The sequence below is a fragment of the Macaca thibetana genome, chromosome 4 (assembly GCF_024542745.1).
Source record: "Macaca thibetana thibetana isolate TM-01 chromosome 4, ASM2454274v1, whole genome shotgun sequence".
NCBI lineage: Eukaryota > Metazoa > Chordata > Mammalia > Primates > Cercopithecidae > Macaca > Macaca thibetana.
The window spans coordinates 85,834,536-85,849,797 of NC_065581.1; the positions used below are offsets into that span (position 1 = coordinate 85,834,536).

The window sequence follows — 15,262 nt, forward strand, 5'->3', positions numbered from 1 at the left end:
GGGAACATCACACACAGGCACCTGTCGGGGGTGGGGGGCTAGGGGAGGGATAGCATTAGGAGAAATATTTAATGTAGATGACAGGTTGATGGGTGCAACAAACCACCATGGCACATGTATACCTATGTAACAAACCTGCATGTTCTGCACATGTATCCCAGAATTTAAAGTATAATGTTTAAAAAAGCATTCAGTTGAATGTGAATACAGTCATGTGATCTATGTCAATCCTATGCCTTTGTTAACCTGCAGCAAACTCACAATCACAGTTAGAACAATTCATTCATCAGATTTAGACAAAGTAACTGCCTCTTAATTATTTTGGAGGCCAATACTCATCTTTTGACAGAGCATGGTGGCTCACACCTGTAATCCCAGCACTTTGGGAAGCCGAGGCAGGCAGATCACGAGTTCAAGACCAGTCTGGCCAATATAGTGAAACTCCGACTCCACTAAAAAGACAAAAATTAGCTGAGTGTGGTGGCACACACCTGTAATTTAGCTATTCAGGAGGCTGAGGCAGGAGAATCACTTGAACCTGGGAGGCAGAAGTTGCAGTGAGCCAAGATAGCACCAGTGCACTCTGGCCTGGGCAACAGAGCGAGACTTCATCTCAAAAAAAAGAATTAAAAAATAAATAAATAAATAATAATCATCGTTTTCCTCTGAATCTACAAATAGGTATTTTTTAATGTTAATTATAAAACAATTTAGCTCTCATATTAAGCAAACATAGAAATTTCTCCATGTTACAATTATAAATCTTTCATAGAAATATTTCAAATATATATGGCATGAGATACAATTATTTCTTCATGTGTCAGCGAATAAGAATAAGATTTGCTACTCCAAAAGAAGTTATCTGGGACAATAAATCTTTAGGTTCGCCATATGAAAGTATGAATTCTCTTTAGTATGCATTATATTATTTTCTTAAATTTCCCTCTGAAATGACATATGAATGAGATTGAAAGGATCCATCAGGCCATATTCAATTATCAATAATGAATGACATAATAATAGACTAGATAATGCAAAACTGAACACCGCAAACATGAGAATGGTCATCCTTATCTTGCATCTGCTTTCAAACCAAAATGCAGTTGCACCATTTTATCTGTAATTTCATTAAAAATTAGGCAGAATCACTGAAAATCTCTATGTGTGAACAATAGATCTTCATGTTTAAGCAAAAATTCTTTCTTCTCTTCAACCACAGTTGCCATAACAAACTCTCAAAGGTTCTTTTTCTTTTACTGTGACACAAACAATACAACACTGATAAAGTCATAGAACAGTGATATAAAAATAACAAGCCTTATGGTTTTATGAACTACTAGTCTTGAACAAATACTTAAGAACTTATAAATTTATATTTAGTGATAAATAAGAAAATAAAGAAAAGAAAAGCAGTACCTAGAAAATAAATCTGAATGCCAAATGAAATACATAAACATAAAATTTAAATTCCTACCTAACAAAGCATGCAAATAACAAATATTAATAAAATTATTTTAAAAGTAGATGTGTCCTTGAAAAATTAAATGTAGTAAAAGAATACCCTTCGTAATTGTCTATTTAATTCTCTCAACAATTATTAGGAAGGAGATCTTAACATTTACTACTCTGTCATCCTACAAAGCAAACATTTTACTTTTGAAACAGCAATAAGCAAATTATTTAAAAATATTTTCCGCATAAAATTTTTCTAGTCTAACTAGACAGTAGAAAGTAAAATGACTCCAAGCAGAGAAAAGTTTTGCCACTAGGAACTTCAAGAGATTATCTGTTCTTTTGTTTTCATTTTTAATTCTAGCTTTTGAAATGGGGGGAAGGGCACAGAGACTTGCTTATTTTTTTTAATCAAAGACAATTTCCTAAAATCACTCAAGAGTGATTCTTTGCATGTTCTTTCACTAGATCCTAACTATACACAATTGACTCCCCCTAAGGGAAATGTACAGAGTTCCAAGACACGGACAAGCAGAAAATAAAGAAAGACAACATACTATTTCAACAGCAATAGAACTTTACAAGTGGGAAAAGTAAACATGAGAAGTTTGTCAAAGAAGAGAATGCATTATTATTTTTGTCAATTGGCCAGAAAAATAGGCAATTAGACAAGAATATATCAGACAATGTTATCACTCCATAAATGGCAGCAATTTTAGAGTGGTCTTTCCCATCTACTTATACACACAGATAACCTATTCCCTGAAAATAAGGGGAAAATAATTATGAAATGTAAAAAGCAGCTTCTCAGGCTAAGCAAATAATAGCAGAGCTTTCTAGTTTAAAATATTGTCTATCTAGCAGATCTGGTACAAACTTTCCAAAACACCTACTAAAATGCCTATGAAAAACATCGTATAAAAACATTAAACTTCAGAATAAGACAAAAAGTCAGTAACTACCAGAATTTTAAGGCTGATAGATCTGTACCAGAAAGTTTTAGAAAGTATTATAATTAGCCAGGCACAGTGGTATATGCCTGCAGCTCAGCTACTTGGGACACTGAGGTGAAAGAACTGCTTGAGTCCATGAGTTTGAGACCAGCCTGGGCAATACAGCAAGACTCTGTCTCTATTTTTAAAAAATAAAACAAAAAAATTTTAAAAGGCTGGGTGCGGTGGCTCACGCCTGTAATCCCAGCACTTTGGGAGGCCGAGGTGGGCAGATCACAAGGTCAGGAGATCAAGACTATCCTGGCTAACACGGTGAAACCCCGTCTCTACTAAAAATACAAAAAAATTAGCCAGGTGTGGTGGCGGATGCCTGTAGTCCTAGCTACTCGGGAGGCTGAGGCAGGAGAATGGCGTGAACCTGAGAGGTGGAGCTTTCAGTGAGCCGAGATTGTGCCACTGCACTCCAGCCTGGGCGACAGAGCAAGACTCGGTCTCAAATAAATAAATAAATAAATAATAAAAATAAAAATAAAAATATATATATAAAAAATTGATGACACTTTATAATACATTGCAGAAAAAGTACAGATAATATTATCTCATGTCACTACAAAAAAATTTTTTAATTAAGAATAAACTCAGAAAATAAAGACTCTTCCACTAGAAATTTTAAAACTCTCACAATCCTGGGAAAGATTAAAAAATAAACCAAAACCACAAAACCCTTACTAACATGACAAAGAAATTATCAGACATTTGCCAGGTGTGGTGGCTCAAGCCTGTAATTACAACACTTTGGGAGGTCGAGGTGGGCAGACTGCTTGAGCTCGGGAGTTCAAGACCAGCCTGGGGAACATGGTGAAACCCCATCTCTACAAAAGATACAAAAATTAGCCGGGCGTGATAACACGTGCTTGTAGTCCCAGCTACTCAGGAGGCTAAGGCGGGAAGATTGCTGCAGACAAGGAAGTCAAGGCTGCAGTGAGTTTTCATCATGCCACTGTACTCCACTGGGTGACAGAACAAGATCCTCTCTCTAAAATAAAATAAAAAAAGAACTAGGCTTGGCTTAGGAAAAGAGCAGAAATAAAAAATTAAACTAAAAGTTCATGGGAGGAGAAAAAATTAAATAGCTATCATATTTTAAAAAATCAGTTCTCAACTTCTTGGCTAAGATTAAGTGCAAAAAAATACCCACACAAAAAAAAAAAAGAGAGAGAGAAGAAACTTCAAGTATTTTAATAAATGGATATTGTACTCAAAGGGAGAGAAAAATTTAAATGTACCAATTTTCACATAGGAAGTGAAAAAGATATTAACCCAAACTCAAAGCACTACAATCCAAATAATTCCGTAGGGGAATTCCTCAAAAACCTAAAAAAGCAGATAATTCCAATGTTTTTATTAAAACTGCTCTGGCCGGGCACAGTGGCTCACCCTGTAATCCCAACACTTTGGGAAATCAAGGCAGGAGGATTGCTTGAGCCTAAGAGTTCAAGACCAGCCTGGTCAAACATACTGAGAGGCACTACCTCCACAAAATATTCTAAAATTAGCTGAGTGTGGTGGCACATGCCTGAAGTCCCAGCTACTTGGGAGGCTGAGGCGGGAGGATCACCTGAGCCCAGGAGTTCAAGGCTGTAGTGAGCTATAACTGTGTCACTGCACTCCAGCCTGGGTAACAGAGCAAGACCCTGTCTTAAAACAACAACAACGACAACACCACCACCGACAAAAAAACAGCTCTAGAACGTATTTTTTTAAACCCAGTTCTTTTTATAACACTGATGAAAACAGTATAACAGAGTGTACCACTGATGAAAAAGTTTCCAAAGATTTATAAAATATCAAGATTATTTATAAACATCAATGCAAAAATCCTTTTAAAAAGGTAGAAAAAAAACTGGGCAGTACATTTTTTAAAATAATATATTAAGACAAAGTAGGGCTTATTCCAGGAATGAAAGAATGATTCAACATCAGGAAATATTTTCATATAATTCGTGAGATAAACAGATCTAAACAGAAAAAAAAAAATAGTAGATGAAAAGCCATTTGACCAAACCGAACACTCATTCGTGGTTAAAAATAAAATCACTGAGTGAAACAGAACCAAACGCATACTTGTTTCATCTGATAAAACAGATCTCAGAATTAAAGGCAGCATATCGTTCTCTGAAGAAACACCCTAAGCATTCCCACTCAAATCAGGAAACAAGAATCCACATAACTACTGCCACAATCTAAAATCGTATTTGTGTACAATCAAATTAGTCAAAAGTTAATGTATGAAAAATCCAATAAGTAAAAATATCACTATTTACACTTAATATGAATACCTAAAAAAAGAATTGCAAAATTATTACAAGCAATAACAAAATGAAGTAAGAGAGCTCGATAAATAAGATTAGTATGCCAAAATTATCAGCTTTCAAGTTTAAAACCTAACCGTGTATAAAAGGCATCTTATCCTAGAGTCCTATGGCTAACATCCTATTTAATAGTTAAAACCAAATTTTGCTTCCCCATAGATGAGGAAGAAGACAAGGCTGCTCACTCTCACTGCTTCCATACAACATTAAACAATAGATTCTAGCCAGTGCAGAACAATAATATAATATTATTATTAAAATAATATATTTTAAAACGATATACTAAGACAAAGTAGGGCTTATCCCAGGAATGACAGAATGATTCAACATCTTGAATTTTATTCAAGGCAGGAGAATAAAATTAAAAGCATCCAAGTTGGAAAGGGAAAAGTAGCACCTTTCTCACTGATATTATTGTCTATGTAATAATTTTGATGAAATTCACAAAAAATTATTACTGTAATAATTGAGTTTAGCAAGACTGTAAGATAAAACATCAATATACAAAAATCAACATACTCCTCTGGGGAAAATAGTCAGTATATTTCTTCTTTATACTACTAATAGTCAGAAATGGAAATTTTTCAAAGACTTTTATGACAACATCAAAAAGTATGAAATAAATCTGAAAAAAGATGAGCAAAATCTCATGCTTAAAACTACAAAAATTGCTGAGAGACAGTAAAGAAGACCTACATAAAAGAAAATATATGCCAGGTTGATGAACTAGAAAACTCAGCATTGTTATGATGTTAGTTCTTCCCCAAAATTGACCTATATTTTCATTACAATTCCAACCAAACTCCCAGCAGACTTTTTTGTAGAAATTGACAGCTAATTATAAAATTCACATAAAAATGCAAAGGTCTAGAATAGCCAAAACAACTTAGAAAAGAACAACAAAGTTAAAACATTTATACTATTGGATTTCAAGATTCACAACAACCAAAAATAATCAAAGCAGTACGGTACTTGAGTAAAGACAGACAAATAGATCAAGGGAACTGAACAGACAGTCTAGAAACAGAACCAGACATATACAACTAACTTCATTTTTTATAAACGTGCAAAAGGAATTCAATGAGAAAAGGACAGTCTCTTCAATTGGTACAGAAACAACTGAATATCTATATGCAAAAAAAAAAAAAAAAAAACCCATGTCAACAGACTAAAAAGAACCCAAATGTCTATGACTATGATGTTAGCTAAGTTATGGTATACTGATACAACGAAAATCTGTGCAACTGTTAAAAAAAAAAATGAAGATGATCTAACCTCTGTGTACCAATACTGGAGTGAAGAGACTTAAGACATACTGTCAAGTTTTTAAAAAAAAAAAAAAAGAAAAAGAAAAAAAGAAAAGGATAGAACAGTATATTAAAAAGTCACCATACTGGTCATGGTGTCTCATGCCTGTAATCACAACACTTTGGGAGGCCAAGGCAGGCAGATCGCTGGAGCTCAGGAATTTGAGACCAGCCTGGTTAATACAGCAAGATCCCATCACTACAAAAAATTAAAAAATTAGCTAGGAATGGTGGTTCAGGTCTATAGTTCCAGCTACTCAGGAGGCTGAGTTGGGAGGATTGTTTCAGTCTGGGAGGTCAAGGATGCAGTGAGCAATGATCGCACCACTGCACTCCAGCCTGGATGACAGAGCAAGACTTTGTTTCGAAAAAAGGAAAAAAAAAATCATCCCTATATGGAGGTAGTAAGAATATAAATAAATGCATTTATTTATTCATAAAGAAATTCTGGATGGCTACACTAAAAGCTAACAGCAATGGTTACTGACAAGGTGATAAATGGATGGAGAGCTTTCAGAGAAACTTTTTACTGCATGTTTTTAGAGTTTTGTTAGTCATATGTAATCTACTCAAATAATTCTTTTTGAATTGGCCTTCAAACTGGAAATGTAAATAGAATCGCAATTTGAAAAACAACTTGTTATTACTCTTTTGGATGTTGTATTCTGACTGTATATTAAAGTTAAAAACTGAACAATTATCCCTTCATTGTGTTTAACAGATCAAATTAAACAAAACAAAGAGTTATAGAACTATATTAATAAATTCCTAAAATCAGAATCATCTTTGAGATTTTAAAGATACACAGATATGAAATTCTATTATTTTTCTACAAAATGAGTATGCATGTTTTATAGTTGTAAATTTTGTTTAAAACTTCATAAAAGCTACCATTCCTAAAATAAATGATCTATACTTCCCTGAAAATGCTGTAAGGTTCATAAGATCACTATTTTACCATCCCATTAGCAAAGATAAAAATCTCCACAGCAATAACCTTTCAATTGTAGTTATTATCCTATAACTGGTGTTACTAAGATCTTACATGTTATACCAATTCTGCTACAAAACGTGTCTTCCTTTGGTATTCTACAACCAAAACTACTTCAGTAAGAGACATTAAGGACAAAATACAATAATAAGAACTGAAAGTGAGGAGAGGAGACTATTTAAAATTCTAAAAATCAGAATTGCTTTTATTCTTTATTTATTTATTTTGAGACAGGGTCCCACTCTGCCACCCAGGCTGAAGTACAGTGGCGCAATCGTGGCTCACTGTAGCCTCAACCTCCCAGGCTCAAGCAATCTTTCCACCTCTGCCTCCTGAGTAGCTGGAACTGCAAGCATGTGCCACCATGTCCGGCTAATTTTTCTGTATTTTTTGTAGAGACAGGGTTTGCCCAGGTTGGTCTCGAACTCTTGGGCACAAGCGATCCAAGTGCCTTGGCCTTCCAAAGTTCTGGGAGTACACGCGTGAACCACCACGCCTAGCTAGAATTGCTTTTAAAAAAGAAATATCCTATGATTTTAAGGAATTACATAAGCTAAGTATAAAGAAAAACACAGTAAGATCACTGTCTTTCTAGTGAAAAACTACATAAAAAGTTGTTCCACATAATTGCTTCAAATCCCTAAAAAATAGTTCTGATGTTACACATTAGAAAATATTTCTAGGCAGTACTGATTTGAATAATGAAATTATACTATCTAAACACATTTTCTTAAATGCTGAACTCTGAATTATGACAGCACAACCTGTCAAACTCATTTTTTAAAAACGAACACAAACCAAAGCAATTTGGCTTTTGCTCAATTTTTATACTGTATTTACAATTTAGAAAATATTCTCATAAGAGAACATAGTTCCAGTTAATAGATTTCCACCATGGACACAGCAGATGTTAAATATTAACTTTATCTTTACCCAACCTATTGGACAGGGCACACTAGTACACAGGCTCTTGTAGGTACCCCCTTAATATCCTGCTGCCAAAACTGACACAAAAGGCAAGCAGTGAACAGTTGGGAAGATCACAGTAGCAGTGGTCAACCAAAATTCCCATGCCGAGCAGGTGTTACATAAAATTGTAATAAAAGTAGGATGATTACTCTATTTGTTGAATGAAAAAGATAGCCACTCAATAGTGCTAGGATTACTTACAGCTAATATCATATCCAAAGACTAACACCAAACTAAGCGGGCTAGAGTAGGAGCAGGTGAAGAGTTTAAAACATGATTGCATATGTTGCTATATTTTTGCACAATTCTATCATAACCACCCTCCTCCCAAAAAATATAAATTATTTGGGTACTATTCCCTGGGCTGAATATAAACAGACCACGGTTCTTCGTGGCCACCAATTTTTCAAATGCCCTAAACCAGGCATATAAAACACTGGTTTGAAAGTAAAATCCCACCAACTTCTTGGATGCCACGTGCAATTTTCATGTAAAAGTTCTCATAACCCAGTATCAAAGCTGAACTATAAATTCAACTCACAATAGAGAAATATAAAAAAGAGCAAATGACTCCCAAGGTTTCTGAATCTGTGAAGTTACAAACCTGATTCTGGAATATGACAAATTTCACAAAAGGTATAACATTCCTTCAGGCTTCTTAAGAAATAGCCGGCTGGCCTTCTTGTGAATGCCAAATGTGCCTCCTTATCCTTTCTAAAACTTGTAAAACATTTCAAATGTTTATCAGTATACAATCAAGCATGGGACCATGTGGTATGCAGGCTCAAAATACATTTATATTCTGATAAGGACAGCAGAGCTTTATGACCGCCAACTAACATATCTACGAATTAGAACCACCAATCAGGTTTGCTAAGAAAGTTAACCACTACCAAAAGCAAGAATGTCTCACAAATATTCAAAACTGCGGAGAAATTACAAAACAGGGAAGAAAGGAAAACAGAAAGTCAGAGAAGAAAAACAAATTAAAAGGTGAGTTCAATAAATCAGACATCCTAACACATAACAGGCACACAGAACACACTGTATAATTTATATACAAAGAAATAAGAATCTCACCAAAAGCACAAATGAGAAATGGAGGAAAGTCTCAGGAAATAGTCAATATGCACTTTACATGTCATGTCTTAAAAAAGCAGATATACCAAGGTACAATTGCTTTTAAACACTGGATCTGGTAAATATCCCATTGAAAACAAACTATGCAGCAGCAGTAACAGTAGTACCAGTAATAATAGTAGTCATATTAGTGATACTAAAAATAATAAGAGAACAAAGAAAAAAAAGAGAATGAAAAGGAAAATGGAGAAGATGAGGCATGAACAGAATTAGTATGTTCATGTGAGAACACAGGGCATGAAGAAGAGACAGTGAATAAAAGAAACTGGATGCTAAATAGACTATGCAAACAGAAGACAATTCCCTGAAGGAATGAAAGAGTAAAAATAGAGCATCTAAATGTAATCATCAGACAAAATCATAGCAATATTAGAACATAATATAAAAATATTTTAGAAATGAAGGGCTTCTTAAGCAAGACAGAAAACCAGAAGATGCAAGAAATATATTGCCAAATTTAACTACATAAAAATGAACTTTTTGGCCAGGGATGGTGGCTCACGCCTGTAATCCCAGCACTTTGGGAGGCTAAGGCAGGCTGATTACTTGAGCCCAGGAGTTCGAGACCAGCCTGGGCAAAACAGGGAAACCTGGTCTCTAAAAAAACACCAAAAAATTAGCTGGGCATGGTAGTATGCACCTGTAGTCGCAGCTACTCCGTAGGCTGAGGTGGGAGGATCACTTGACCCCAGCAGGTCAAGGCTGTGGTGAGCCAAGATGGCACCATTGTACTCCAGCCTGAGCAAGAGTGAGACCCTGCCTCAAAAAAAAAAAAAAAAACTCATACTCACCTTCCCATTACAATACAGTGCCTTGCCTACAGATCAAAAAAAAAAAAAAAAAAAAAAAGATGCTGGCAACGGGAAAATGAGCGCTCTCATCGGCTGGAGACAAAATTGCTTTATTTGGAAAGGAATTTGGCAGTAGTTACTAACATTACTCATAATCTTTAAACCAAAAATTCTACTTACCCTGAAGAAATATCCACCCATAGAAACAAAAACGTTCACTGAAACAGTGCTGGTAATAGCAAAGGACTAGAAGCAATCTAAAAACCCATCAATTATAACATAATGTATAGTACATCTTTACTATCATTACCATGCAGCACTTAACAAATAACATGGCAAATCTCTATGCACTGACATGGAAATATCTCCAAGCCATACTGTTAAGTGAAAAAACAAAACAAAACAAAAAGAAGCAACATCCTGGAATATGTAGTATGATTCTTTTTTTTTTTTTTTTTTTTTTGAGACAGAGTCTTGCTCTGTCGCCCAGTCTGGAGTGCAGTGGCACAATCTTGGCTCACTGCAACCTCCACCTTCTGAGTTCAAGCGATTCTCCTGCCTCAGCCTCCCGAGTAGCTGGGACTACAGACAGGTGCCACCATACGTGGCTAATTTTTCTATTTTTAGTAGAGACGGGGTTTCACCATATTGGCCAGGCTGGTCTCGAGTTCCCGTCCTTGTGATCTGCTTGCCTCAGCCTCCCAAAGTGCTAGGATTACAGGTATGAGCCACCGCACCTGGCCTTAGTATATGATTCATTTTAAGTGGAAACAACAAAAATACTAAAAGAAAACCTTCAATGTATGTGTGTGTGTACATATATATATATCTATATATATATGTATATAGATAGATAGATAGATATAAATGTATATTTTTAATAAGAGTACGTACCAAACACTGTACCTTCAGGATGTGTAGGAGCAGGCCTAATGATTTTCATTCAATACAGTTCTATGTTGTTTATAGCTTCTTAAAAAACACAGTATGACCAATGACCATGAAACAAAAACTATTATGAGAAAAATGGAAACAACCTAGTTTAAGGTGCCACCATTGAGAATCTTACTCAAGAGAAAAAGCCTAGGAATAGGAGTTGTACCATGTTTGGCCAAAACAGTGCTATACCCAATTCGAGTATTTTCTGACAGAGTTAAGACAACTGGGCAGCAAAATGTCATTCATATTCATCTTGTAAGCTGAATTATGAGACATTATAAGCACTAATTTTTTAAAAAGTAAATTTTACCTTTCTTGAAGTACAGATGTCAAAAAATGGCTTATTTCTGACACTAAATGGTTCCTGTGTTTTGTCAATAAGCCCAGTCTTCATTTTTTCGTGTCGAGGATTTATAATTTCTCGTTCTATACACTGCAGACGAACATTAAAATCACAATCTCCAACGGGCTGTGACTGAATTAAATAAAGAATTAGTTAAATTTCACACTAACAACTATTTTATCAGCATAATTATCAAGGCTGCCACAATGTACATAATAGTCTGTGTAAACAGCATCCTCTGGAGTTACCCAGCACACAGCCTGCACAAACATATATACCAACCCTAATAATTAGTTTGACTAACAATAGAACTGTCTCAACACACAAAGAGACTTATTTTTAAATACAACTGTATAAAACAGTATGAGAAAGTGGCACAATTGTACTGTAAGTTGATCCAAATATTTCACACCTAGGCTGGGTGTGGTGGCTCATAGTTGTAGTCCCAGTACTTTGGAAGGCTGAGGTGGGAGGATCACGTGAGTCCAGGAGTTTGATGCTAGCCTGGGCAACATAGCAAGACTACCACCCCCAAATTTTAAAAAGTAAAAAATTAGCAATTTCACATCTCAATTAGAGTATTAATATACTCACTATTTATAGGTATAGAATCACTTAAAAATAGAAAAAATATATATACTCACTAGTCTTTTTTTATTATGTATATAAATTAGTTAAAACCCTTTAACAGTAATCTATTACAGTATAAAAACTAAAATCCACAGAATTCAGGAAAGTACAAGCGAGTAACACACCAAAATAAGTAGCACAGTTACCTACAATGTTTTTTGTTGTTTAAAGTGCTAATGCTATATATACCAGCAAGTAGAAGATATATATCAAATACACCCTCAACTCTGGAAGCTAACACAGAAGTTGTTTACATAATATGTTCAAAGTTATACAGTTATAAAGAAATAGTTCTCTTACGCAAATACACTTTCCCTTGAGTGTTCTTAAAGTATATATGGTTTGAACTGTGAAACAGAAAGAACATGAACACTTTTGTATGAATTGAGGGTAAGTCTCATTCTATCCCTATGGCATACACAAACTCACTTACAACACATTATCTGGTTGACAGTAATCATCCAGATTAGTAATTACTGCTTCAAAGGCACATAAGCTACTCTTCTTTTTTACTTTGCAACTGGACACACCTTACATACATTTTCCTCCATCTTTACTGTCTTTTTCCTCTTCTCCAATGTATATTCTCCAACCTAACTTTACTCAACCTAATGTTTACATGGGGTGGTAGCACTTGCTTCAGGAGTAAACATTAAATATACCTTGGGGATGTCTTTTTCTCAACTTTAGAAGGATGACAATTTTGATATTTGGCAAAGAATAAGGAGTGAGACAAAGTGAGTGAGAGGTATGAGGTAGCACACGTTCTCTTTACATAAAGGCATACAACTGTCTGTAAAGGATATTTATTGGGGAAATGCTAGTAAATAACCATACAGTCCATGTGTCATCTCTTCTATGCAATCAATATCATCAACAAGGTTGAAAAATCTAAAATGTTAGGCTTGTTTATTAGATTTATTAAAAGAATTCAGACACCTATAAAATTGAAGTAGAATAAACAAATCCTCTTTTTTGTTCTTAAAAAAAAAAAAAGTCTAACAACTGTTAAAACATATGTAAATGTCTAAATTGCCTCCTAGAAGCTTTCTATCTTTATACATAAATTCATCAAACAACAAGAATAGACTGAAAGCAAGTTCACCCTCAAATCCACAATGCCTATGGGCAAAGTTAAGCTCTCAACAGATAGGTGTTGAATCAATGAGAAGAGACTACAGGAAACACTCAATAATTATTGACTAGCTTGACTCCCTGTTTTCAGTTCTTACTCCCTTCAAAACACTATCCATGCTGCCACTAGTTATCTTTCAAAATAGTAAAAGCATGTTCATATCATTACTATAATGAAAACCCTTTAACAATGCCTTATTACGTAAAGAACTAAAAATGCCTCGTTCAAGTAATCTGGCCCTCTACTTAACAATCCATTCTCAGTTTTTGCTATGTCCCACGCCTTACCATCCATCAAGTATACTAACAGGCTAGGTGCAGTTGGCTCACACCTGTAATCCCAGCACTTTGGGAGGCTAAAGCGGGCAGATCACTTGAGGCCAGAAGTTTGTGACCAGCCTGGCCATCATGGCAAAACCCCATGTATTTGTACTTTTGTACTAAAAATACAAAAATTAGCTGGGCATGGTGGCACACGCCTGTGGTCCCAGCTACGCAGGAGGCTGAGGCACAAGAATTGTTTGAACACAGGAGGCAGAGGTTGCTGTGAGCTGAGATCATGCCACTGCACTCCAGCCTGGGCGACAGAGGAAGACCGTCTCAAAAAAAAAAAATGTATGCTAACAAACCATCTAACGCTCCTGACCTCCATGACTCAATCCTTCAAAACTAATTTGTGTCACTTTCTTGGTCTGCAATTCCATGCTTCAGTGACTCAACTATACCCAGGGAAGTTGAAATACTCTCACCTCCCTAATACCACTATATCTTTTATATACCTTTGTTATGTTTATGATTTTAAAATTATAATTATTTCTTTACATTTCTATTTCATCCATAATAGTCCGCAAATTTGCTTTAACTTTATATCCAATCTAAACACATATCCTAACAAATACATTTAAAAATGCATACTTTTTAAAAATGTGTATACATATACAACTGTAAAATATTATAAAATATTACATTTTTAATGAAAATGTTATAAAACAGACAAAATAAAATAATATATTAAATTTCTTTTTAAAGTTCTCCTATGTTCTTCCCAAATTCCAATGAAACACTGTGCAAATGGCCTTATTTGGAAGCCAGTACACTAGCATTTGAATTCTTTAAAGTCAAGAAATTATGTCTCATTCATCTTTGTATACCCAGTACATATGTACTTGACATATAAAAGATGATCAATGCTGAGAGTCAGAGGGTGAAAAAAAAAAAAAGATGATTGATGAAATTCTTTCTGGACAAGTTAATAAACTAAGGGACTGAAAGGATTTTAAATATTATTTCAAAAAAATTATTTTTCTAACAGTGGCCCTGATTTGGTGATACAAAATAAATAATGTTGTTAATCATCCATAAAGGCTCCATAGTAAAGAATTAAATATACGATATTTTCAATTATAAATGCATCCCAATATCAGAAATGTAAAAATATATGTGGCTTAAAATCACGAAATATGGTAATAGGCACACAATAAATATGTACTGAATAAACAATTATTGACCTAAAGACAAAAAGTATAACAATCATTTTTAGAATAAAATATAGATTAATTTCTTAAAACAAGAAATACAATATTTGGGAAAGTCTGATGAGATTGATTTCATTAAAATTTAAAACTTCTGTGCATCAATAAACACTGATTTGGAAAACATATTGTCACACATATAACCAGGAAAGTACTAGAATCCAGAAAAGATAATTGATTCCTACATATTAAAAAGAAAAAACAAGACAGAAAACCAAATAGAACAAACTTGCAATTAAGTTATAAAAGAAAAATACAAACAAATAAAAATAAACCTCAGAAATATGTTCAACTTCATTGGTAATCAGGGAAAAAAAATAGACAACCAAATAAAAAAAACACAGAAGATTGTATTATAAGATTATACAAACTTGCAATTAAATCATACAAATTCCAAATAAGTAAAAAAAAATAAGAAGAAGAAATATGTTAAACCTTGTTAGTAATCAAGGAAAAGCAAATTAAAACAGGATGGTATCATTTCACACACATCAAATTGGCGATAATATAAATGTCTGATAAAACCAACTGTGGCAAACTGAAACAATTACTTCTGAGAGAAATTTAGCAAAGTAGATAATATAGCTGAAGCTGCTGATTTAATCACAATCTCCATGATATAATATATATGACAGAACAGAGTTTTTAAAAACACTTCCCAGGTAATTACATTCCAAGAATGAGAACAACTGTCCTAGCGAAATTTTCA

At 34.4% G+C, this 15,262-nt stretch overlaps 1 protein-coding gene across 3 annotated transcripts in view; it reads right to left on the minus strand.

Moving 5' to 3' along the window:
* Positions 1-15,262, minus strand: part of RNGTT (RNA guanylyltransferase and 5'-phosphatase) — a 332,045-nt gene that overhangs the window by 201,676 nt on the left and 115,107 nt on the right. For 2 of the 3 annotated variants that reach the window (XM_050789534.1, XM_050789535.1), the window contains exon 11: positions 11,225-11,389. The exons of the other annotated variant lie outside the window; for it this stretch is intronic. In XM_050789534.1, the coding sequence (XP_050645491.1) occupies positions 11,225-11,389 (165 nt within the window). The remainder of the gene's footprint in view (positions 1-11,224; positions 11,390-15,262) is intronic. 3 annotated transcript variants of the gene reach the window in all.